The sequence below is a fragment of the Poecilia reticulata genome, chromosome 16 (assembly GCF_904066995.2).
Source record: "Poecilia reticulata chromosome 16, P_reticulata-male-v2, whole genome shotgun sequence".
In the NCBI taxonomy this organism is placed as follows: domain Eukaryota; kingdom Metazoa; phylum Chordata; class Actinopteri; order Cyprinodontiformes; family Poeciliidae; genus Poecilia; species Poecilia reticulata.
The window spans coordinates 25,260,060-25,286,462 of record NC_088845.1 but is presented as its reverse complement, the minus strand read 5'-3'; the positions used below and the strand labels follow the sequence as shown (position 1 = coordinate 25,286,462).

General features: G+C 37.1%; 1 protein-coding gene across 10 annotated transcripts in view; it reads left to right on the top strand.

Annotated features, from left to right (window-relative positions):
- ulk4 (unc-51 like kinase 4) overlaps window positions 1–26,403 on the top strand; it is an 88,803-nt gene that overhangs the window by 24,582 nt on the left and 37,818 nt on the right. For all 10 annotated transcript variants that reach the window (XR_535782.3, XR_535783.3, XR_535784.3 and 7 more), the window contains 11 exons: window positions 9,757–9,918; window positions 11,292–11,477; window positions 13,167–13,294; window positions 17,343–17,476; window positions 18,064–18,185; window positions 18,358–18,414; window positions 19,061–19,112; window positions 19,520–19,614; window positions 23,535–23,586; window positions 24,638–24,848; window positions 25,450–25,542. Coding sequence is in view for 7 of the 10 variants with exons in the window: in XM_008432071.3 (XP_008430293.1) it covers window positions 9,757–9,918; window positions 11,292–11,477; window positions 13,167–13,294; window positions 17,343–17,476; window positions 18,064–18,185; window positions 18,358–18,414; window positions 19,061–19,112; window positions 19,520–19,614; window positions 23,535–23,586; window positions 24,638–24,848; window positions 25,450–25,542 (1,292 nt within the window). In the remaining 3 variants the exon portion in view is untranslated. The remainder of the gene's footprint in view (window positions 1–9,756; window positions 9,919–11,291; window positions 11,478–13,166; window positions 13,295–17,342; window positions 17,477–18,063; window positions 18,186–18,357; window positions 18,415–19,060; window positions 19,113–19,519; window positions 19,615–23,534; window positions 23,587–24,637; window positions 24,849–25,449; window positions 25,543–26,403) is intronic.

Sequence of the window (26,403 nt, the reverse complement as noted above, 5' to 3'; positions counted from 1 at the left end):
TTCTATTAAATTTTAGTTACCTTTCACTTATGAACCATGAATGATGAACATTTAAAAATAAATAAAGTATTCAAACATGGTCAGTTAGCTTTTTACTGTCAATTAAACTAAAAGTTTTTGTTTGTTTTCAGTTTGGTGAACTTCTTATTTCTAAATTTGTCGTAACACATTAAAAGTTCCACCACATCTATTATTCGCGAACAAATCTGGTGCAACTTCAGCTCTCTATCTTTCTGTCTCTCTCTCTCTCTTTCTCTGTGAAAAATGTCTTAGCTGCTTGAAATTACAACTGTGAGAATAGATTTGAGTGAATTAAATAATATTCCTCAAGCACAAGACGGAAAAGTTCTGCTATGTCTGTCGCTTTGTCTAAATTAGAATGCATATTTGTAATCGAATATAGAATACAAAAATGCATTCCATCTTCAGTCATTAGATAGAAAATTTGTAGTTCATTTAATTGAGTCTTTGTTGGATATCAGATTTTAAAGTTTAAAACTATTTGTTGTATACATTTCAGCTGGTTACAGCTGCAGCTGTGCTCTAATCTAAAGTAGCGTCATAAAAGTCGCTCGTGAAAATTTCTCCGAATTTTTATATAGCCCGAGAAAGTTTTTTTTTTTTCTTAATTTCTTTCCTATTGTTTGACTTGCCTATATTTTCTGATGCACTTCTTATGCAATTTTTGCCAGAGAAAAAAAATTGTCTACCAATGTTCTAAATGCAAATTCAGTGCCACACTCTGTTAATTGCATGACAGCATTGAGACACAGCGCCAAGAACCTGTCAAATATGCTCCAGGCAGTGTGTTTTTGCTGCATTCTTTTGACCCAGTGGATAACCCCAGCCCCTTCTGCTGCTGTTGAGACTTTTTTTTTTTTTTTTGCTGATTTCCAAGCAAAGCACTGCAGAGATGGATACAGATTGTTGTACTAGAGGACGGGTTTGACTGGGGAAGGAAGTAGCGGGGGCCTGGAGCCACAGGGAGCATGGTGGTTTTGCCAATGGAGAGGGGATACTGAAGAGTGACAGAAAGGAAGAAAGGAAGCCAGATCAGTGTAGTTGGAGAGGGGGATGATATGGCAGGCAGACAGAGTGTGAAAGGGAGAGTTGTACTTAGAGGGGGAGTTGATGGCATGGAGTGAAAGGCAGGTTTCCAGGCCAGACTTGAGCTGCAGGAAATTATTTATGAGCCTGAACAAGATGATGCTTCAGCTGCCTATGATGAATAATCTGTGTGTGCGTGTATGTGTGCATGCGCTTGCAACAGAAAAGGTGTGTGAACAGTATTGCAGTGATAGAAGCCAGAGGGCACTAGGCAGAAATCCCCCTCACATACACACACACACACACACGGACATTCGCATACATACACACCCAGCTATGGTGAGCCCATTAATCATTTATCACTATCTTCCACAAAAGAGAGGAGGGTGACTCCTAAAACAGTCATGGGCCCTACCCTTGCGTCTCTAACATGAGATAGCCACCTCATGCTCCTGATCTATCAAAAGCTCACACACGCATTCTGAATAGAAACTATTCTGTGATATGTAGAACGCACCTATCTAATCTCACCTCTATGTCAAGTTAGTCAAAACTATACCTAAGTAACTGCATGTTTTTCTTTTTATTTTATTTAAACTGATATAAAAACTAACAACTAAGCCTATACTTTTACTATATTCAGTATATACAGGCCCCATAGTAGGAGCTCGGCAAACTAAATGTCAAAAAATGTTCATTGCTGAAATGGAACTCGTATAATTTTTTTCAACTTTGTTGGTCCACCCAATGTCCACAAATGTCTGGAGAGGTTTCTTAAGAATTTGCTGCTTAGCTTGAGGGGCTATGCTGCTTTACTTGCCTCTTTATAACACCCTAAAGGTGTTTTGATACATTAAAGCTAAGCTACACACTTGGTCAGATTCCAGTTTCTAGTTTTTATTAGCTAATATGTTTGTATATCCAGATTTACCGTGGTTACTACGAATGCGTGATCACCTAACGTTTATCAAAGTGTGGTTCCACAGACACTTTGACTTCTGTCTTTTATTGTTGTTGGCATCATAGATTCAGTTTCTTCTTCTGGACACATTCATCCAAACACCGTTAACACATCAGAAAAATGTTAAGTGCCTTTCCTCTTTTTTTTCTCTCTTTTAAAAAAAAAATTGAAATATGGGACATTTACATGTAGGAGTGATGTTATTTGTATGTTTGTGTGAGTAATTTTTATACTTCAATGCACTCAGAAACCGCTCACAACTCGCAGAGCAAAGTGCCGTTCAAAATTGATTATTGTAAAATAGTGATGCACTCAATTACCGAGCAGTACTAAGGTTAACTTAATTGCCTTAGCAAACACAGGGTACAATTTACATATATCTATATATATATTATTTTTAATTTTAACTTGATCTGTCAGGGTTATAACATTAATACATTTGTTTTAAGTAATTCAGTAGACATCTAATAGAACACCATCATCAAGGTGGTGACAGAAAGGAAGGGTTTAATTCAGAGTCGGACTCATTTAGATCATTGTTAAATTATTCATTCAGTTTCTTGTGGCAATAGTGATGGCAAATTACTGTTTAATAATCAAAACAAACCCTGTAAGTACATTAGCAATAGGTAGCACAAAATAAGCTTTCTAAAACTTATTTAAATCTTTTATTTAGCAAATATAGATAATTTTTGTGATCCTAACAGACCTAAGGCAGGCAAAGTTTAGCTTGGTATAACGTTAAGAGGTAAAAAAAATAAGCTTCTGTGTCTTTTTAACCAACACATGTAAACAGTTTCAATTGTACCTATTTTTTTTTCTTTTTCTTTTACATTTATTCCTACAGGAGCACTCTTTATATCTCAGTTTCTATAAACCTTTTAACAAATATGAGCTTTTGATAATGGCTATCCATGGCGTTAGATGTTCTTGTTAGTGAATGATACGCTTAATGTTCAGAATGCGTTTGAGTCTCTGTCAAAAGTGGTTATTGAAAACCAGGTGCACAATCTTCAGAAGGCCCGTAATTACAGAGAGGAAACCACATCAGACATCTGAACTGTGCAAGCACAGACACTCGGACTGGAGTAGTTTTACCATCTACGTCTTTGAGACTCAAAAGAGCCGGCACAAACTTGTTTCTATATAAAAGTGGTCCACTGAAAGCCATTTGAAGTAGTTTGTTTCCTCAGTTTATATCTTCCTGCCTTTTAGGTTTTCAGTTTGAAAGCAGCTTTTAGCCAGGGGTTCAGAGTGTTCAAATATCATCTGTCAGTTTTGAGCTTCAGATTAGGAACAGTTTCATTTGAAATGAAGCAGGCTGTCCTGTTGAAACATGATGAAGAGCATGGAACTCTTGTTTAAGCCTCAAGAAAAGCCAGGAATAAACGTATTTTAACTGAATCAGCTTGAAAGAATATTAGATTAAAACACATCTAGGCATGTCATTAATTAGTAACTAATAGACCAGGAGTCATTATCCAGGAAGTTTGTCAGCAAAAACCTTTAAGTAGCAATTTTGTTGTTTCTTTTCTCTTTTGGTTTTGTGATGTTAAACATAGGAAAATATTTGTATTCTTTTATTTTTAATAAAGCACACAGTCAGATTTACGTCAACAGATTTCTCCCTCATTGGCTGAAAATTACATTGAATCTACAGTCATCATTAAATGAAGTTTCCCTGACAGTCATTCCACATGTTTTACATATGTTTATTTTTTCACATAAGGTCATGAACCAACATTACTGAATAGTCATATTAATCATAATCTTATTTAACCTCTTAGGCTTATCCAAAGCAGAAACAATGTTTATTTTTTTCTTTGAGTTCATCTAAATGTTGTTCGAGCTCATATTCAGTATTAGGCTTTGCATCCAGCACTGTCAAGGTCTTCTTATGTTTCCAGTGTATATAACCATATATGTGCAAATAAATATGTGCATGCTTTTTAAAATCGTTTAATAAAAGGAAACTTTAACTTGACTAATATATCCAATGTTTTAATAAAATGTGTGACTTGGCTCCAATGAATTTCTCTGGTATTTACATGGGCCGTACAAGGTATGCAGCAAATCTTAAGCTGGAACATTTAAAATAAAATAATTAAGATGAAATTGAGAGAAATGCAGGTGATTTGTGCCATCTTCTTGTGTTCACCATACCAACATCTGCTCTTAGTGATAATGTATTTATGTTTGCTTCTATGTGTGTGTGTGTGTGTGTGTGTGTGTGTGTGTGTGTGTGTGTGTGTGTGTGTGTGTGTGTGTGTGTGTGTGTGTGTGTGTGTGTGTGGGTGTGTGTGTGTGTGTGTGTGTGTGTGCATTTTGAGTTTCTGCTTTTGCTCCTGCTGGACAGAGTTTCAATACTGTTACATTTTTAAGTATCTACACCCATGTGCTTCCACATTCCTTCTCTGTTTACTCGCCTTCTGCCAAGAGCTATTTTGCATTTTCTTTTTCATATTCTCTCAAAAATGCAACTTTGGGCAATGCAGAAGAAAAAGCTTTGCATCTGAGTTTTAGATGTAAGGCTTCTTATTGCAGTCAACAGTGCTTTGCAAAAGTATTCATACCCTCTGAATTTGTTCACATTTTGTCACCAAGTAGCCCATAATTATGAAATGAAAGGAATCAAAAGCGTGATTTTCTAAGTGCTTTGCACTTAAAAGGTTAGAATAAATTCAATTGCAATAATTTGCCTTCAGAGCAGTAATTACTGTAAAAAAAAAAATCCACTTATGTGTAATTTAATTCCATCGTGAATACAGTTCCTCTGTATGCGTTTGTGAACATTAGTAGACAAACAGTGTCACAAAGATGAAGGGACAAAGCAGAGAAATAGGACTGTTGGGAGGTGAAAGGCAGAAAGAGGAAAGAAAATAACCACTTACAAAAGGAGTGAGTTTAGAACAACTGCAATTCCACTAAGATACGGTTACTAACCTAAACTTATGGAAGAATGTCATTGGTGAAAGAAAAGCCATAAAAAGTCCTATCTGCAGTCCATTAAGGGATACTTGGCAAACATGTCAAAAAAGGTGCTCTGGTAATATTAAACCACAGTTGAACTTTTAACGATTACACGCACAATGCCGTGTGGTTGAAAAATAGAACTGCGCATCACCCTGAATACACCAGCCTTACAATGAAACAAGGTGGTGGCAGCATAATGATTAAGGGATTAATTTTGTTAGAAACGACAGGAAAGCTGGTGGGTTGGGAAGATGGATGAAGTTAAACAAAAGCTGATCTTGGAAGCAGATCTTTAAAGAGGCAAAAGACTTGAGGCAGGGGTGGGGGTTAAGCTTTTAGAAAGCATGGTGGCCTAAAAATACAGCTGAAGCATCATTGTAGTTTTTTAGATCGAATCCTGTCCATGTGTTGGGATGGCACAGTCTAAATCCACACCTAAACCAATTTAGAATCGGTGGCAAGACTGAAAATTGTGATTAAATGATACTGTCCATCAAACGGGACTGATCTTGACCGCTACTGCCATCAACCATCACCATGTTCAATGACTCTTTGAAGAACCCGAATCAGTGAGCTACAACATTTAATTTCCCTTTGGGATTAATAAATCATTTTTGAATTTGAATTTGACTAGAGCCAGCTTGAAGTAAGAATGGGCAAAAATAAGTCTTAATTTATTTAGCTTGACTTTCAAAGCACTTACAAATAAATTAATCTTTACAACATATGTACATATAATTTAACTCATATTTAATGTTATGAGAACAACTTCAAAGCTGTTGACAGATTTGTGAACCAGAGCTTGTGTAAATATGTTTTTCTTCTAGGTCTTGCATAAATTGCACCGCTTCACCTTTTGTAGATAAAACAGCATCAATGTCTGTCCGTGCATCAATATTAATGAGCTCAGTTTTGCTAAAACTAAATTACTCGTTCAGTTATTGCAGCTAGAAACTGCTGACCAGATCTGACATGTGGGCGTAGTGATGGACTCGGGCCTGAACCTTCAGAGAAACATAAAGACAATTACAAACTCATCCACTCTGCTCTACTCTGCATCCACAGAACCAAAACCAAACATGGAGAAGCTTCTATGCTCCAGTAATCTGGATCTCTTTATTTTGCCACTGTAATATGGTAATATGCTTACAAGTGAAACATGTTTTAATGATAAAATCTGTTGAAGTTTTTGTTACATAGTAACGGATATCCGTACATCTCTCATTGTGTCAAATGCTCCTTGCATTTTATTTTTTGGACATTATCACAAACGCAACAGAATTTAAGTCATTTCACAAAAGATGTATCTATGACAAGTTCTCCTTGTGTTATGTTCCACAACTGATAATCCAGTGGTGTTATTCTTCACCATGACGTCAAGTTTAATAAATGTCCTTCTGTTTTTCATGGTCATATTACATTGAGGATAACTTCATCACCTTTTCCCTTCTCCCTTCTTCATGCGTTTCCCGTTTCTGAATTATAATGATGAAATTTCTGCTTGTTTCTCACCACTTGTAAGAATATCTTTCTCACTCTCTCTCTTCATGTAACACCCCTCGCCCCCAAAACCCTCACTACCACCTCCACCCTCTCTCCCTGTGTAGTGCCTGGCAAGGCTACAGTCTATTAAACACACAGACAGTGGGGGCTCCCCCGTGGGCTCATTAGTGAGCTGCTCCGCACAGCCTGGGGAACGCTGGAACAGACCATTCCGCTGGCTCCCAAAGGGGTGCCAGAGGATTCATTATGCTGCCGCTCCACTTAGTCCCCTGGTGTTGGGAACATGCTGTGATGTCGTATATTGAATTAATAGGTTGGTGATTTAGGCTGTCAGTTATCATTAGAGTCCTTGTGTTGGTTGAATATGATGTATCTTTTTAATGCGCAACATGGATGTGACAATGGATCACAGCCCGGCCACCGCTGTATGCCACAGGTAGCTCTTTAGGTTTTGCGGTCCTGAGAAGACCTGCTTTCTGTTCATTAGGTCAGGAAGCAGGTCAGTTTTGTTAACGTGTTGGGTGGGTGGCAAATTTAATCCCTCAAAATATGTTAAAAATAGACCTGAATTTCTGTAACATCTGAAGTGGAAATGTAGTTTTTGTGCTGAAAGCAGCTGTTTTGGTAATGTCTCTGTCGCAAATACTTGCGGACGCTTTATATTTGTGTTTTAATATATTTTTAAGTAATTTATTCAGTTTCATCTTTATTTTCTCTTTTTACTAATTTATGTTCATTACTTTGGTCGGTGTTTGCTTGTATTAATGTTTTATTAATAAAGGTGGTTTGAAAACGGTGGTCCTTTAAATGTAACTTTATTAGTGCTAATTTTCTCTAGATATCACTTAAAGAATTAATTTGAAAAATAACTTATTCTCATAGCACAGTTAAAGGTGCAGTGATCAGAGTTTGGGTTGTGCTTAACTCCTGCGCCACCACAGCACACCGTGGAGTCACTATTTTAAAAATATACAACATGATTATATTGTTGACATTTTAAACTTTAACTTGAGTTTATTGTGAATTAAGTAAACATATGAACTGCAGGATCACAACAGACAGACATACATTGCCTCTTTTACCAGACTTTAAAAATTTAAAATAACTTAAAATTAAAATCTTCATAGCAGCGGGATATAACAACATGTTAGCAAATATCAGCAAATTATAATTTCTCAACCGACTATCGTTGCACTTTGTTCAGTCAAACAACTTCTATTATTTCTATGGCAGGTTTCTCTGCTTCAGCCTGTTGGCTGCAATCAGCCAATCCCTCCAATCAGCTGTGACTTGCCAGTGCGCTTTAGCTCTGCCGAGAACAGAGTCTATTTGAGAATTTTGCATTAGTTGTACAGCTTCGTTAAACTTGGTATGATGTTGTGCTTTCCAGGTTTTTTAATTGTTTGAAAATTATCCTGACTCATGGTCAGTTTATTCAACAAATTAGATGAGGTGGAGAATTAACGCGTTAGCTTGTTAACATCTTTCTACTACAGTTAAGGGACCTACTCCATAGAACTTTTTTTTTTAAGTCCAACCCTTTAACTCTGAGATTTCCAAAAGGTGTCGGCATGTCCAAAACCACTTCGTTTTATGAAAGAAAAAGGTTGACAGTGTAAAAAAACCCAGAAACAAAACAACTTTACTGAACTCCGCTTGACCTTCCTGTTGTCTGCTGGAAGTCGAACAGCCATCTCTGGCTTGCAACCTGAATGGACCACAGAAATGTCTGGACATGTTTTTGAAAGACTTCTTACTTTAGAATAGCTTTCCAAATCTTATCTGCATTTATTTTAAAGCACCTCAGTGTAACAAAAATACATAACTTTCATTTTTCCTTCCCGTACTAAAAAGTTTTGCTGTTACAGTGACCTGTTTTTGCTTGGTTATGGTGCATTCACTGACTAAGAAACAAAAAAGGATTTTTGTTCAAATGTGATCACTGCTCTGGGCTGTGAAATTTCGCCACATTGCATTGTGCTGGGCATGAATTCAGCTAAAACTGGTAAAAATACAAATCCAAAACTCTGCACAGTTTCAAAGGTTGCACTGTTTAAATTGAAAATATTTGTTTTTTGCTAGAGTCGTTTCCTGCATCTCCTCACTATTTATATGGCACTCTGCAAACTAATTGTACGCTAGAGGGTGAAATGCGACAAGGGGTTTAGTTGAAGTGTCATCAGTGTCACCTGCTCTTTTACAGGATGACCATGATAAATTGGTGTGGTGGAATTAATGTCGCCGCTATTACTGTAAGCCATTTTTCCTAAAAATGTAGTAAGATTTATTTTGGAAGAAGTTCCATTGCATCTCACACCTTGGAGAGAGTAGCGTCAAAGTGATGTAACATGGTGAAATGAAATAACAACCTGACAGAGGCAATCACATCTGTTGTACTTCCTGTCTTTCTCCACAATGACTCTTGTGGGAAAAACTAATTTCCTCAGCCACAGAAATTTCATTAGCTTGTCCCCTTTGTCTGAAAAGAAGAAGCTATTCTCTGCTCAGGCAAAGGTGTGCGGTTGCATACCGTACATATGCAGCACACAAGCACAAATACGATACTTTTTGTGTTTACTGAAATTATGATGTGTTAATTTAATTTAGTATTTGTAAATTGCTGCAGTATTCAAAACACAGTCTGAATGACTGCAATGGTTGCAGGATGTGTGATGATTTATTCTTATTAATGGAAAAATATATTTATCAGGATATGGCATCAGTATGTCTTTTGGAGAAATGGTTGGTAAAAAGTGAAAATTACAATTCCATGAAAATGTTGTCTCCTGCGCTGTCAAATTATTAAAATAACTCCAAAGAGATTTAAGCATGTTCTATTTTCAACCAGTCTTATTTTTATTTTTTTCAAAATCTCTTTCTCACTGTTTATTCAATGTCACATGCTGTTTTGATTTTAATTATGTAAAGCACTTTGAAATGCCTTGCTGCTGAAATGTGCTATGTAAATAAAATTTGATTGATTGATTGATTCAAAAATTTCTATTTATCAACATTAACTATATCATAGTATACAATCTATCATTGGGTATGGGTCAAAACATTAGTACCAACTTTTCACTTTATATTAAATGATGATTTCAGATATTTAAAAAAGAAAATTCTTTTTTTAATGCTGACTGAAGTGAAAAAAACTAACATTTTCATTTATGTTTCTTCATTGAAGTGTACTGAAATCACACAGAGTCATGATTTTGGTGCACCGTTAAACCCTTGCTAAAAATTTCAACTGAGTTTATGTATCTCTCTTGCAGGATGATGCCGTGGTACATCATATGGCTGCAAAAGCTGTAGAAAACGTCTCTTCGACCATCTCTGGTCTCTCTCGTCACCTGGCTACCACAGAGATGGGCTCCGCTTTGTGGTACCTGTTCAGTCACTCGACGGCGGAGGCCGTCAGAGTCACTGCCATCTCTGTAAGCTCGCTTGGCGACATTCACTCAACACAAAGGCATGTCGTGTACCTTCTGTAAAGCGGAGAAAATATGCATTGAGTAAAAATGTTCTCATCTAGTGCAGCTTCAAGGTAAAACTGAAGGAAAAAAGGCTGGTTTTTAAAGTGTATTTTAATACGCTTAACCTTGCAGCCTAAAACAAAGAGGTGGAAGGGTAGCAAAAATTTGTTGTGATGCTACCACAGACTTTAATGCATCTTATTGAGGTTCTATATAAAAGACAAACACTAATAAAATAGTAAATGCTTTTCAGATTTTTATTTGTTTAAAAATGTCAGTTACATTTGCCTGTTCTTTTTAATATTAACTTCAGCCATATTACAAAGGAAGCATCAGTGAACATCAGTTTTCCAGTTCTGTCACAGATTCTCTATTAAAATTAGGCCTGGGCTTTGACTAAGCCATGCAAACGTTAAACATGATTTGATTGAAACTGTTCCATTGAAACTCTGGCTGTATGTCCAACAGGAAAGTGAACCTCTGTCTCAGTCTCAAGTCTGGGCTTGAGGTTTTACTGTGTTTTTCCAGAATTGTCCAGTCTCCATACTTTTTCCCATCATACGTCTTCCTCACCAGAAAAAAATATCCCTGCAGCATAATTATACCATTGTGATGTGTTACCATAGGGGTGGGTCTTCAGTGTCATGTCCGAAATAGCTCTAAGAAAATTACAAATATTACTTCCTATTTCCATTTGTTCCATTTGGCCCAGCCTGCCAGTTTAAGGTGATGGTTTGCAGGTGCAACACATGAATTTCTATTTATTCCGAGATGAAGTCGGAAACGGGGGGATGCTTTTATTAATTAGACGACTTCTGAAGGCAGTTGTCTGGATTTTATTTAGGAGTAGTTACTTAAAAGGGACTGAATGCAAATGCATTACACTTTGCAGATTTTTATTGGTAGTAAAACTGCAGTTTATTATTTTCATAATATTTGTGCTTAATCACCTTCATAATTATGCAGTTGTTGTATTTGTCATTCCCATTAAATCCCAGTCTAATATCCTGGAGGCTTTAACATGACAGAATGTGCAGAATGTTGAAGTATCTGGAAGTATAATCACTGTTGATTATTACACCATGCCATTTTTTCAATCACCCACCAATGCACTCTAATATGTTAATTCATTTTGTTATTGTCACGTGTGGGGAAAATTTTACAAGTGAGTTGTTGTTACATGATACCTACTCATGTATTTTCTTTGACCTCTTCACACTCCAGACCCCAAGCGCATCATATAGCTTTACAAAGACGCGGACTCATAATTCATGAATGACATGCTGTAAAATAGCTCATGATGAGCGTGCGTTTTCATCCGCCTGTTTCCCCAGTCTCTTTCAAGGCTAACCCGGCTGGACCCAGCAGTCTTCTTGTCGGTGATTGACACCTGTGGCCCCGCAGCCGTCTTGGAGGGCATAGGTGGAGCAGGGTCCAGGGTGCAGCAGCACCTGCTCACTGCTGCGGCCTCTGCCCTCCTCGCCTCACACATCCACAAACATCGGATCACACAGAGCCGGGTATGTGCACTCTCCGAAGCACATGTGCAAGATATTACAAGAAGTTCAAATGTCAAACTTGAAGCTATTCGGGCTGCATATTATCAAGCAGCAACGCTGTTTTAATATGACATTGCGCAGGATATGTTGTGGTTATTCAGGTTCTTGCCGATGAGCACAAGAGATTTAGTGAGAAATGTTCTTAATGTTAATACATTGGTTATGATTGGAAACACTCATCAATAAATGCGCAATATAAAAACCATAGTTTGTAAAATCCTTACAATTCATCCTCTGTTTGTCTTCGCTGGTTTACCTCCTCTCAGTTTTTTTTTCTACATAGTTCATGAACTAAATCTGAACTGTGCATGAACTAATTTGTCAGGAGTTACTTATTTAATTTTTCATGAGAAAACCCATCTAGTGTGTATGTGATGTGTTAATGTTGGGGAGGCAGAGGGGCTGAAATTGATTTGAAGGTTTTTAACTTGCAGTCTAGAATTGGTAATTGACTCTGAACTGAATTTATTTGCATTGAACACTTCCAATTTAACACCAGAATACAAACTTAGTACTTCAACTCTGCTCTAATTATAAACTGATATGCATTCACCCCCCCCCACCCTCTTTCTCTCCCCTGGCACAAAGACAGACAGTCCAGGAGTTTGTTTACACAGAACTCTGTCTGTTTGCGTGTGCATGTGTGTGTGTGTGCATGCATGTACATGCATGTGTGAAGAGGGACTGTGACTGTGTGCTCAGAAGCACAAACACTAATTTGTTGAGTGTGTCAGTATCTGGGCTAATTGGCTGAATGAATACGCTGCAGTCTTCTACTTCAGCAAAGCATTATGGGTAGTGGGGAGGGACTTATCAGCTAAGAGCACACGGCTGGGCTTTGAAATTAATTAACTTGGTGTGTTGCACCACACAGACTAGAACATGCTTTCACATTTGCTCCTAAACACACACGCACACACACTTGGTTGTGTATGGTGTTGATGATAATGGTGCTGTTAATGAATGTTGGTCAGTCCGATTTTTATTTTTATTTTTCCCAAGGAGTTAGTGCTACTTCTGCTAAAGGAATGGCTGTTGAAACGTTTGTATGTCATAAAGTGCAGCCTAACAGGATTATATATATATATTTTTTTATCATTTACAGTTTTAAGCACAGCTCTTGTTTTTGTTTCTTTACTTCCCTAAAATCACTGGTAGCACAATTGCTTGTTCCCCTAAAATGTTAAAACACGCTAAAGAAAGCAGTTCTATAATTTATGTTTCGCTCTTTTCAGTTGGTGAGAGCCTAGGAGTGTCTCAATAGTAATCTGTGATTTCTGTTTCGCTATGGTTTAAATATAAGACACAGAGGTCCATTTGTTTCAGACATTTTGTCAAGTTTAAACTTGTCACCAAGCATGGCAGTAAAGGCAATAGAAAATCTCAAAAAGTCACTGTTTGAGAAGTGCAACAAATAATGGCATGTAGGGGTCACAGAGTCTCAAAACAGCAAACTTTGATGTCGTCTGCATGCTAATTAGTGGTTAAGGGTGCTAGAAAAAGCCTCTTCTGTCCTACCATCACAAACATAAACACGTGGAAGCTTTTAAGAGTTCCTTTAATAACTGGAACTGTGTGGTTTGCCAGTTGTTGTTTTTCAACAATCATCAGCCTGCAGACTTAAGATTCAATGGTGGTTCTGTTTTGTAGGATTTGGTTCTGAAAGTGCTGCGTTGCTTGGAGAGCCCATCTGCTGTGACAAGAGCCAAAGCATTACTGCTGTTACTGCTGCTAACACAGGACAACACACAAATGCTGCTCTACTGCTGTCAGCACAGGTAAACACTGTACACCACTATCGATCACACACAGTTGAATAGTGAACTTATTCTCTATTACACATCATTTGATTATTTATCCATCTTAATCTATAGTATTTGGCAGGAGGTAGATCAATTTGAAGAACTCAACAACAAACTGACATTACGATAACTATTTGTAACTGAGTTGTTACAAGCTCTAGGTATCAACCTAGAGCAACCTAAGTGGCTAGAAAACTTCTACTTGGCTAATTAAAGACATTTTGCTTTTTAAACTGTACTTTATTCCTTGTTTCTAAAATGTGACGCCTGCCTGCTGTGCTTTTCTCAACTCACCACATTTTATTGCACGGCCTCCTGTTGTCTGACGGCACCGAGGCTTAGAGTGGAGAAACGTCCTCTTAGCTGCAGTCAGTCTGGCAAACCATTGGCTAATTAGCTTCTCTGGAATGTAGCGGTATACGTTCACACACAGCCTGAACTGTCGGAGAACAAACACGTTGCATTTTTGAATTCCATTTCAGGGTGAGATTTCCCTTTAATTATTTAACTGTAGCTTTCAGTACAGCTATGTTTTCTTATCTAACAACACTGCTATATAAATGACCTCTTCTGTGTACTCTCTGGTAAGACAAATGGATATATGTTCTCTATGGCTGAAGAAGTATTTTTAGATTAAATGTTTGAAAACATTTTTCAGATTAAAAAACCAAATCTGGGTCAAAACAGCACATTCTGATGCTGTAAATCGCACGTCTTGCGGAAACGTTTACAGAAGAAACTTCTTTCATCAAAATTCTGCCTGCAGATTTTAGCAAAGTAGTTATAGTTTTTATAACCTTTTGTGTTAAGCTAATGCAGAAACTATGGGAATATTAATATAAATAGATTTTCCCAAGAAATTTAATTTAGCCACATACAGTTTAGTCTTTTTCAAACTTCAAACAGTTTATTAGCAGCTTGTCCTGTGGTTCACCCCGCTGCATTGCAGCATTGAATGTGTCAGGAGCATGTGATGAAATGCATGATTCCTGCATCCATGCATCTATACAACCCTCTTCCCACTTGGCTTTTCAATTTAACTACATGTTGAAATTACTGACACATGAATCATTATAATTCTCTCTTACTGGTGTCTCATCTGTTCTTTCCCCTTGGCTCCTCACAACTTTCGCTCAGCTCTTTCTTGAACTGGCCCTCTTTAGAAATATATTAGGATGGGAACTTGGAGAAAGATTTTATACACCAGGGGAGAGATGCACTAAATAAAATCTTATGGCCAATTTACAAAGCCCTTTTTTTTTTTTTTTTTGTAAAACTATGACCTGCCCAAACCAGTTTTAGCCAAGTCCAATTTATTGTTGAGAACAATAACAAGCCAGTTTATAAGACATGACTTACCCATGCTTTAAAAAAAATAATAAATACATTTTAAGCTGTCTCTGGGCTCTTAAATTGGTGATTATATGGCTATTGCTGCTAAAACAGCTGCTTGTGTGTGTATTCTAGATGCTGTAGTTCCTTACCTTAAATTTAAGATTTTCAAAAAGCTGCCAACAAAATCGAGCACATATCATGAGAAACAGAGGATTAAACCTCAAACAGATGAAACATAGGATCTATTCTACAGTCAAGTTCAGCCTTCTTGTTGTCTTCTTAAAGCTGTGTTCTCTCCTGCAGCCTGAATGGACTGCAAAAAATGTTTTAAAAGTGTTATAAAAATTACAATTTTCATTTTTGTATTCATCTAACTTCACTTAACTGGTGCTCCAGCTTGTTACCTGAGTCCTTCTCATTCATAACAGCATCCAAACCAAAAAATGATTATATCTGTGTTGCATTTTAGAGATTAGGCATGATGTGTTAAGTGTGCGTACAAAGATCTGGTTTCTACCCAACTTACTTGTGAACTGTCAGGAGGGATCAAGCTGAAAATCTGCCAATGTGGTCACCACTTGATTTGTCTGTGTTTCAAAAAAGGAAGTCATAAGCTACTCATTTACTTTGACTCACTAGAAATTGTCATATTAGGTGCAAAATAAATTCTTTACTCATTCTTCTGGTATGTAAAGTAACTCAGGAAACAAGTTTTTTAACTTTAAATAGGCTGCAGCATTGCAGACATACAGTTGTTTAACTTTCATTTGTCACATCTTTTTATAGATAACTTACAGGGGAATGTGATCCGCTATGCCTCTCACCTGCACACTGTCTTTCTGAACATGTCTCGTAAAAAAAATGATTTCATACAAATCTGGGTTGTGAAATAACCATAATTTCACCGGAGAAATAAACAGTGAAAGAAAATGGAAATGCAACACAATCGGTTTGTGATCTTTTTGATCCCACCGTTCTCCACAATCCACTGCTATCCCCGAAACATCGTATGTCGATTCCCTTACCATACCGCATGTAAACACATCTTCTTTTATTACATTAGAGCAGGATTATAGAAATTCAATGTTTTTGTTTTTCATTTCCTCTGGCTGTTTTTTTTTGTTTTATTTCTGCCTGCTTCTTCACACGCCTCACTTGCTCTCCTTCTGTAAGCAGAGTTGGAGCGTTTAGATTTGGTTTGCCTGTCTCTCTCCCACTGAGAACGCCACATGACTCAGCCACACAGAGACACATATTTGCCTTAGTCTCACTCTCTCGCAGCCTTGCGTTGTGTTTAATTAGCACCTCGATAACATGAAAATATGCATGCCTGTCTCTGTGAGATAAACTTGCTCGAATCTCACCAAGAGGTGTCAAGATTGGCAGCGAGGGTGGAATGTGATGGCTTTCAGCATATCCAGTCACACCCACTCAGCCGCACAGTGAGCGACTTGCGGGTCAGTTTATGTGAGCAGCTTCTGAGTCTCCGGCCGTCAGTGACAAAATGGTGGTAAGCTGGCGGTGCCTCTCTGGTCAGCAGGCTGGCTGGCTTGTTCACAACTTTTGATGGTGTCTTGTAAAAGAGCAGTCCTCAAACATTAATATCATTATGCTATGGAAAATATGGTTGGGCTGTTTCCTGTATATAAATCATAGTTTTTCTTTCTATAATCTGGACCGAAGATCCAACTTTACTATATGAGTGTTTTTATGATTATCCTAATCTGTCTTTATATTGGCTTTACGCTGCTGCATTTAAAGGTTTGATGATCTAGAATGTTAAACTATGAGATATGAGGTGTAAGCCAAAGTTAAGGAGGTTGTTAAATGTTTCTTTAACTGATTGCTAATACTCATAAACAGGTATGTAAGAAAATTTTATATTTTTGAAAGAGAAACTTATGTTACAAAGACTCATTATACATAAGGTGAAGCAGGTCAAGCCTTTATTTCTTCCTTTATTTTGATGATTATGGCTTACAGGTAATGAAAGCAAAAATGTCTTTCTCAGAAATTAAAATGTTATATAATATTAATAATAAAATTAATTTTAAACTTAAATGCCAGCTCTCTGAAATGTATGTTCATTTCTATGTACTTCATGCTTGGTTGAGGCTCCTTTTGCATGAATGCTGCATTAATTCAGCGTAGCATGGAGGCAATCATCAGCCTGTGATTCTGCTGAGGTGTAATGGAAGCCCAGGTGGTTTTCATACCGGACTTTGTTTTACCAATTTTGATGTGGGAATCATTCTTCTCTTGAAGCTTGTGCTCCTGAACATCCTAACTAATGTTCTTTAATCTAATTATTACATCTTTTTGTTAAATTGTTAAAACATGTTCAGATAAATTGACCCCAAACGCACCTCAAAATTGTTTTTTGTAATGTTCTTTGAGTCGTTCCAGAACTCTGACCTAAGTCTGACCTACACTGACAAAAAAAAATCGTGTACCAGACTTAAAATAAAACAAACTTTTCTCAATTTCAGCTGCAATGATTAGGTGACAGAGTCAGTATTTGGTTTACCTCTTCTCTTGCTTTGAAAAGTCTGCACCCGTACGGTGCAGTTGTGTAAAGGCTCAACTGCACCATACGGGGCTCCTAAAATTAAAATGGTTATTAAGCCGCAATGAGTCTATGTAAACGTCTCACTGGAACAGTACAATCCTGCACTGTCTGTCTGCACAGACTTGTGATGTACCTGGAGAGAGACCTGCGGAAAGCCACTCCTGTCAGAGACAACCCCAGCCAATCAGGATACCTCTGTCAGTGTCTGGATTTACTGCTGCTGCATTTTAGTCGAGCTGCACCGGTGATAATGGGTAGGCTTGGAACAACTCTCACTCAAGCAAACAAACACACGCACACACACACACACACACGCCCTCCCCCCTCTCACACACGCACGCACACACACACACACACACACACACACACACACACACACACACACACACACACACACACACACACACACACACACTAGATAAAATGGGATTTGTAAAAGTTTATTCATTTGAATTATTTTTTTTTTCACTCAAATTAAGTTATCACAGTTTAAAACCTATGTTTAAGACAGTTGTATTCCTAAGGGCTTAAAAGTATATTGAAAATTACACTCTCATCAATATCTTCATCACCAAAAATAACTTTGACTTTAGTAAATGTATGGCATTTTTATTGACAGGTAGGAGGCGCTCACACTTTATTAGCTAGTCATACTTTTGGCCAATTATATTAATTTCTACCACGTGCAAAATAAAGGAATGATCGAAGCAAGGAAAACATAATATTTGTGGGATATCATAATCGTCACTGGCAGCTTTTCTGTTTAGTGTCATTCATCCGTATTATTGGCCATTCTTGTTCGTTCTCTTCCATTTTTATGTCTTCATCTTGTCTCTTATAGAGGATGTCTTGTCTGCACTGAGAGATGTGATTGGGAGGAAACACCCATCTGCAGCTCAGAGTAAACAGCTTAAACAGACTTTGCCAACGTTGTCTGTAGTTCTAGAGCTCCTTTCATCTCAGGTAACTTAATGGTTGAGTTAATATTTCAGCAATGTTTTCAGTTGATGTTTTTAAGAAGCACCTATTTGGTTGAAGCATCGAGCGTGAGTCAGTTTACCTCTTGACTGTTTTACTTTGCTGACCTATGAACCGCTCTGTTTTTGTACTTGCTGGTCTGTTCGTCTCTCTCCAGGTCTTTAGAGCTCGAATTGTAACCCAGGAGTTTCTGGTTCAAATTGGATTGCTGCTTGTAAGTGCTTTATAAGTCACCTTTACTAAATGTCCATTTAGGTTTTATTATAAACTAAAGACAAAAACCACAAGAGATGTTGAAACTAATTACAATTTGTGTTGGATTTGAGTCATTTCCGTCATTTAGAGTGATCTTTATACTTATTGATAGACTGGTTAAAGAAAAAAAAATCTTTAAACACTAGAGGTTTTTGTAGTTCTGCACATTATGTTGGTAATTTAGACTACAATTGACAAAACGACCAACTCATATGACATTTAGTCATGGAAAAAAAACTTATTATATTTGCAGAACATTAGTCATTCTGACTTTCTGATTTCTTTGATTATTTTGTTCACTTTTCCCTGTAGCCACCTTCATACAAACACTACTTACAATTGTATAGAATTATCTGATCTAATTACTACGATATTTTTTCGTCAAAATGTTTTAAGGTTTACTGTAAACTAAATCAGAGTCCTCCACATGTTACTGTTTTCTATTTTATTTCACACTAAATATTTACTGTCTGAACTGCAGCATCACAGTGGAATTAGTAACCCAGGATAAAATCCAACCTCTTACTCCATACACAAACAAACCCTACTGCAGCATTGCAAGTATAACATAAGATTTCTGTGGTGTTACTGCTTTCTTCTTTCAGAACTACGTTATTTCTGTGGAGTCCAATGAAACTAACCTGTCCAGTGGTGTCGGTCAGTTCTTTTCCATCGATTATTACGTAGATGCCAAATGAGAATCTACAGCTTTTTCTGTAGTCATAATATATCGATATGAAGTCACTTAGCATTGGTGTTTAGTAAATATATTTCTTTACTTTAATACCCATCATTGGGTCTTACAGTTTTTAATTTTTAAAGCTGCCTTGACTCTGAATGTTATGACTAAACCGTGTATACTTTAACTAGACATTTTAAATAAGAAACCATAATAATACTCATGTGTGGTTAGGAAAACAGACACAGTCCTAAAAAGAAATGTGTGAATTGTGAATTCCAAGTACGCATTTAAACTGCATCAGCGTTCAACCATCTTAAGCAATTAGGGAGTTTAATCCCTCAATCCTGATTCTGTGCTGCTGATAAATTTCATTCCTCATTAGGTGTTGCAATATGCGAAGAGCTGATTAGAACATCTCTGTCCATTGTGGAGGTCCTGAGTCAGCACCATACTCTAGTCACTCAGTATCATTGTGCTGTGAGTATATGCATGTGTGGCTTCCTATATGTTTTCTGATGTTGCCCTGATTGAATGTTTGAGTTAGTGTGTGTCTGTCTACATATCTGTGAGTTTGTCTGGCTGTTTAAAAGGCTTATATTTATATTACATATACATTTATATTTCAAGACCCTATAGTTATTGATTTTTGATGCCCAGTGGGGTCGTGAACCTTTATTTAGGAACCACTGTGCGAGGGTATAGCTTTATAAAATATCATAAAGTACATAAAGTGTCTTTTATGTACTAAAGATACACAAAGTATGAGTGGATTCTGAGGACACTTCTCTCTTCTTAGACCACAAAACAAACTTAAGTCTATTTCACACTTTACTTTATGACAGCTGCACTTTAAATAGATTCAGAGCTAAAACATATGGCTTACCTTAGTTTCTTTCTTTTATAAGTGTTAGTTGCTGCTCATCACGTTGTCAGTTTAGATGAAAGTGTCCGCTTAATACCTGCATTAAATTATGTTATGTAATCAGCCTACTTTGTCAATTTCATGTTGTAACTCCTGGTATTATAGTCTATGTGCCCTTCACACTTTCTAACCGGTTGGCTGATATCAGAGAACAGCGGGTCAACGTGTGAGCTATTGGCAAGAAATTAATCAAATATTGAACCAAGCGAACCTCGTCAGATTTGTGAGAGTTCTGTGCAAGCGTGCATGTGTGGATGTGCACGGGATGGAACAATGAGATTGTATTTAATGACTATTGACGTATGGGAATGGAGCGCTGCAGGAAGCAGACAGGATGAAAAGGGAGAAAAGAAAGAGATGAGGAACAGACAATGGAGCAAAGAGGAGACTTGCAGCTACTGATTGTCAATAACACAGGAAGACACTTTAATTACCCCCAAGCCAGCTCAGATTAGCTTTTATTGTTTCTGGACAAGGACATGGACTGCTACCTGGGAGATCTCTAACTTCTCAACTGTAGTTGTGTAACAAGAAAAGTTTTCTGTTATTTTGGTCTATTTCAAAACCTATCTTAATAAAACTTTTTTACATTAATTCTGTTGTCATTAAAGCACATAAAAAAGACTGAAAAATGTGTATCAGTAAACCAAGAAAACAGGAAAACACGTTGCAGACAATCAGATCCATAAATCATATCTACTGTATTTGAATTGAGAATTTAGAAGACTTAGACAATGTAATAAAGGAAAAAACATGCAAAACATATAAAAAAAACTGTTAAAGAGGAGTGAAAACCTTTAGTCAATACAAAGTTCAACACAAAGACTATTAGAAATTGGTGCAGAATACTGATTCCAAAGCTAAACTGTAAAGGTCGCAGCAGTTTATAAGGTAGAATGAGGTATAAAGCTAAAGCTAGCCAATAAAGCTGGCATGCTATCATTGGAAAAACCAATGATAGCATGTAGGTTACCCTTCTCAAATTGACCTACAGTAAAATTCATGCAGTGTGAAAAAAACCCACGTAAAAGCTAAAATTAGCTAAAAACGTAAAGCTATCTAAAATACTAAGGATAGCATCTAGGCTAGCAACCTATTGTAACATATTCCGATCAGTCTGAAAAACACATATAAAGGCAAAAATTAGCTAAAACACTAAGCTTAGCTAAAGCAACTAGGCAAGCACTAGCATGTTCACATGCAGCCACATACTCCAGGCAGTGTGAGAAAACCACCCTCTTAAAAGCTAAAATACCAGTGATAGCATTAGAGCGTTGGAAGGAAGGTTGCAAATTGGGTTGGAAATGGGTTTTCAAGGAGCGTTTTAATGAGGGTTGGAATTAGGGTTCAAATTCAATTCAAATTCAAAAATACTTTGACACCCTTTGGTGTCAAAGGGTGTCATTTCCCTTTGACACCAAAGGGAAATGAAATAAATGTTGGAAATTAATTTAAATGTTGGAAGGAAGGTTGGAATTATGGTTGGAAGGATTTTTGGGTTTAAATTTAGATTGGGAACCCAGTCTAAATCAAAATGCAATCAAAAACTTGAAGAGGGATATTATGAAATCTGTAAAATTTATGAAAAAGTTGAAATAAATAAAAGTAGTTAGATGTGAAAGGGTGCCAAAGTTTTAGCAGAATTTCTCAGAAATTATGGGATGGTCCATTAATTTCAATGGGGCCTAAGACGATCACAAAAAAATTATATTTCCTCTACCGTAGAAGATGTCGTAGTGTCCTGAATGAGCAAAATATAGTAAAAGTTGAATGGTTGAACTTACACAAGAATGCAGAAGTAGCTCAGTGGTAAAAAGTGTACGGGAAAAAAAGTGGAAGAACTCATTTCAGTCCCTGTTATAATTGAGCACAGTCCAAAAAGTTTTGTTTATCGTACTGACAGGGGTTCCATAAATAATTGTAATTAATGTATTATATGCAGTGCAGCATCTATCTTCTAATGAAAGAAGATACTATTGATTTTGGGGGGGTTTTGCTCCACTGGACAGTAGATGGCATGCTAACAAGGTAAAAGGGTCAAAACCACAATCGCAAACAAATACACACATTCATGTGCACACACGCTCTACCTAGCCTTTTGATGGTTCTGCTATTAATTTGCAGGCCATTAGGTAGTGGGAAACTTCCTTTGTAGTTTTCCTTCTTGTGCTTTTAATGTAATGACCTCACACACTGTGTCTGTGCTAGTCTTGTTTCTATGGTAATATTAGTAATCATGCAAATTTGTGGTATACAGTTCTTGCCTAAATAAGGGTTTGACAGTTCTGGAACATGCGTCTGTTTGATCCTAAAATAAATAAATAAATGAGAAGAATCACTCAGCAGTGAATTTCCATAGTAATTTGACCCTCTGTGACAGTGGTCTGCTTGGTTGATGCCTCCGGAATTAATGCAACACAGAGTTTCCTTTTCAACAAAATCTAAACGTGCAGCCAGTTTATTAACTGGTTTACTTAAGAAGGTATATTTCCTTTCCCCCCTCTCCCACATAAGACAACAAGGATGCAAAAGACTTAGCTGTTAACAGATAATAATGGAATAGTTCAAGTTTTTTGAAAAGAGCTTCTGTAAGAAGTTTAGAAGCGGTTCATATTTTATTTGTCAGAGATTCTCTGGGTAAAAATCCTTAAAAGATGGCACTAATGGCTTTTTAGATTGTTAGATTGGGGCCAATACCAAAGCATTTCTTCTGTGAATGCTAACCTGTGGACATTTAAGCCATCATCGCTGTCACTTCAGGTAATGAAGGATAATTAATAAAGGAGCAGATTGTTTTTTACATAATCACCAATGTTTTACCTTTATTTTTTAAACATAATACTCGTAATGTAGCTGTCTGACATAAAAGTAAAAAGTATTGTAACAGCTTAAAATAAAAAAATGCTTTATTATTTTGTTCAGTGGTTTCTCTGACCTGAAACTCTCACTACGTGTTTCATACAGTTGTTTCATACAGTTGTGGTGTACCATCAGTGACGGTACACCACTTCATGGAAGCCAATGGTTTCTTTTTAAATAACCATCCTACGCAGACATGACTGTATAGGTTTGTAAAATGATGTTCCCAACAACAGCTATGATGTTTCTGAGGTTGAACTTATAGAAATTTGCTTTAATCTTGACCTTTATACTTTCTCGCTATTAGCTTCTGCCTCCAGACCAAATAATCTAGCTTTATTCTAAATGAAGACCACATGAGAGTCATCTGCTGCACATATGATTTTAACTGCTTTTTACCTTTTAACAGAACCTTACTGCAGAAAATCATGAACTACCCCTTTAATGCTGTATATAGGACAATTCAATTTTCCTTTTACATACTGCTTGATACTATCTTCCTTCTGTTACTGCTTGATGTGATTTGTTTCACGTTCTCATATGATCTCCGGCTGGACTTGCGTTTCGCCAGACTGTAAATGATTCTGCCACATTCTGTCTTCTTCTGTTCCTGAAGGTTGTGGATGCTGTCCTACCTCCTCTGACAACTCTGGCTTTCAGCAGAAATGGTATGAGTGGTGTGTCACTTTTAATAAAGCGAATTAGACAGAATAGCAATAGAAAGAGAGGCTAGTATCAGAGTGCTGGGAGTGGGAAGGAACTGAAAAAGCTGAATAGCAAGTTTTCAGGCATAGGATCATTTTAATAGGAGAAACAGACTCTTTTTTTCCATTCCCTGTCACTTGAAATATATCTGTTATAAAACAAAAGAAAGTGTTTGTAATGTATCAATATAGAAAGACGGTTGGGGGTAGGGGGGCTTATGTAATGAGTCAGGTGCATAGTTGGAAATCAACTGCTAATGAGAAGCAAGAATATAAACCAGAAGAGATAACCTTGATTTTTTTTAAAGGTGGAGAATCAGTAGCTTGTGTAAATCACTCTTAACAGTAATTTAAAACATTGTTTTTGTTTTAGACCCTCTGTGAGTCATTAATGTGTAGTCGCTGTGGGTGCCCACTGCCCACACAGCAGAACTGGTTGTTAGGGTAAAGGGGGGGTTTGTTTGCCATTAACATCTTGTTTCCTTGTTACTTGTCATTCCATTTTAGTCTAAAATGTTTTGTAACCTTGAGCCTTTGGCTGTTTTTGTTAGCATGGATTTTTTTTTCATTCTCTTTATACATTTTTATCATTTCTTTTCTTTATATTGTAATGATGTAATGAGGCTACTTCTTTAGCTATATTAGTTGGGCTGTTTTAGCTTATGTTTGCACTGTAACACCGTTTTGTTAGTAGTAGTTTTTTCTTTAAAGAAACTGACATGGCGAGCAATGCTTGTGATCGAAACATACAGCTGCACCTTTACACCTTCGCTGCAAGCTGTCTTTCAGCTGATTCAATGGTTTCTCAGTAGATAAGGGGATTTTAGGTAAATAAAATGTTGCGTCTTGACAATCAAAAATCAGAAAGCGATGTACATAAAACATGACATGCTGCATGTCAGCCAAATAAGTCCAGTAGCACACGCTGGTCTAAAGGCTCCTATTTATTACAGATGCCTGAATGCCAAACCGTAAACACTGATTTATATTTGGTTTCTCTTTCTCCCCGTTGCAGTGGAGTGGTCGGTGTTTGTTTTGAAGGTGCTGTCTGAACTCAGCCTGGTTATGCTCGTCCAAAAAGATGATGAAAATGCTGATGAAAATGAGGACAAAGTAGAGGGAAAGAGAGACAGGAGAGAGACAGAAGGAGGAGCAACTGAAAGAAGTGGAGATGGAAGATCCAGCAGCCAAGTCTTATCTGTCTTCACCAAATCTCTGCTTTCAAGGTTGGTTAGTCTCCCAAATCCTTTCCTGACAGACTTGCTGTATTTTTAATTATGTTTTTTTGCTTGTTTGTTTGTTTATTTAAGAAACAAAAAGAATTTTCTGGCACTGAATAGCAATATATTTTGTGAAAAAAAAGTTTAATACCTTTATTGTCTTTATATCTATCAGTAAAAACATTTTTTATGACTATTAAGAACTCCTGTTGGTCTCATGAAGTTGCTATTTTGGCTAGACAAAAAATGGCAGTGATATGCGATATACTGGCACTAACAACGGTTTTGGCCTACAATAGTCATTTTTAACACATTGGTATCAGTCCAGTAAATCAAATTGAGCTGATATTAACAATCGATACTTATATCAGATATCAAGGTCAAACAAATCCCTAAAAGGGAACATTATGCTATGATTTTACACGACTGTATGTGTTAATTTACCAGTTTACTCCCTTTATTACCTTTCACAGCCCAGTTTTAAAAGGTTGAAGCTACTGAATTTTTTCTGCCCTCTAACTCCCTTTTTGCATTATTATAGCTTTAGTCACCTCACCTTCCTCTGACGAAGCATCATACACTAAGTACTAAGCTTGTTTCTGCCCAGGTTCGAAGTTCTTCTTTGTGCGGCAGAACCTATCCCGCTCTACGCACTCAAGTTGCTGGTATCAATGACTGAACACAGCACTCAGATCTGCAGGTACATTTAATACTCACATTTAATCACTCAAATATCTAAAGAAATATGCATCAAAATGCAATTAATTGACCTATGTATGTGGGTTGTGTAATTAAACAGACCTACAGAAAACCTTTATCGCTAATTATGCTGAAGTAACAGAAATGTTACATTTAGTGGAGACACCTTTTAATTCACGTTGCATACACTTGTTCTGATTTAAATGCTTTGCAGTCCTTGCAGGTACCGATACAAACACCACGGTGTGTAACGTTTTAATTCCAAGGCCAGTGATTCCTAGTTCAGCTCTGTGAATCACTATCCAGGCACACACATGCATAAATGCACGAACACACACACACACTCACTTGTATTAGGAGCAGTGATTTATCTGCTCTTTGCAGGATACAAAACACACCCGAATGATTATTCAATGCAGATGATGCAGATTCACTGCTAATAGTAAGAACAACTTTCCAGCTGAAGCACTGCTGGTGATCTGCATTCAAGTGGACCTGTTTTACCTGTCTTAAAAGCCAGACTTCCCTGCATTAGTAATCACTGTAGTGGCAGGCATTAGGTGCTACATAAGCTTAAGTGCGCACTGAATTGACACGTTGTGCTGAGAAATCTCTGCGAACTAGTTTCTCCTGAAGAGATTTGCTTAAAAATGTAATGCATCCTCTTTAAATATACAACACTAGGACAAAATTATCTCTGCATAATGTAGAAGGGATTCACTATCCAGGAATTTAAAAACAACTCTTGTGAAGGAAGTCATCTGGCACCAAAATAACAAGAGATAATGATGTGTTGCTCTTGCAGAGAAAATCTGCTGATTCCTTGTCTAACCATGAGATGCCTTACCAGGGTGTGTGAGTC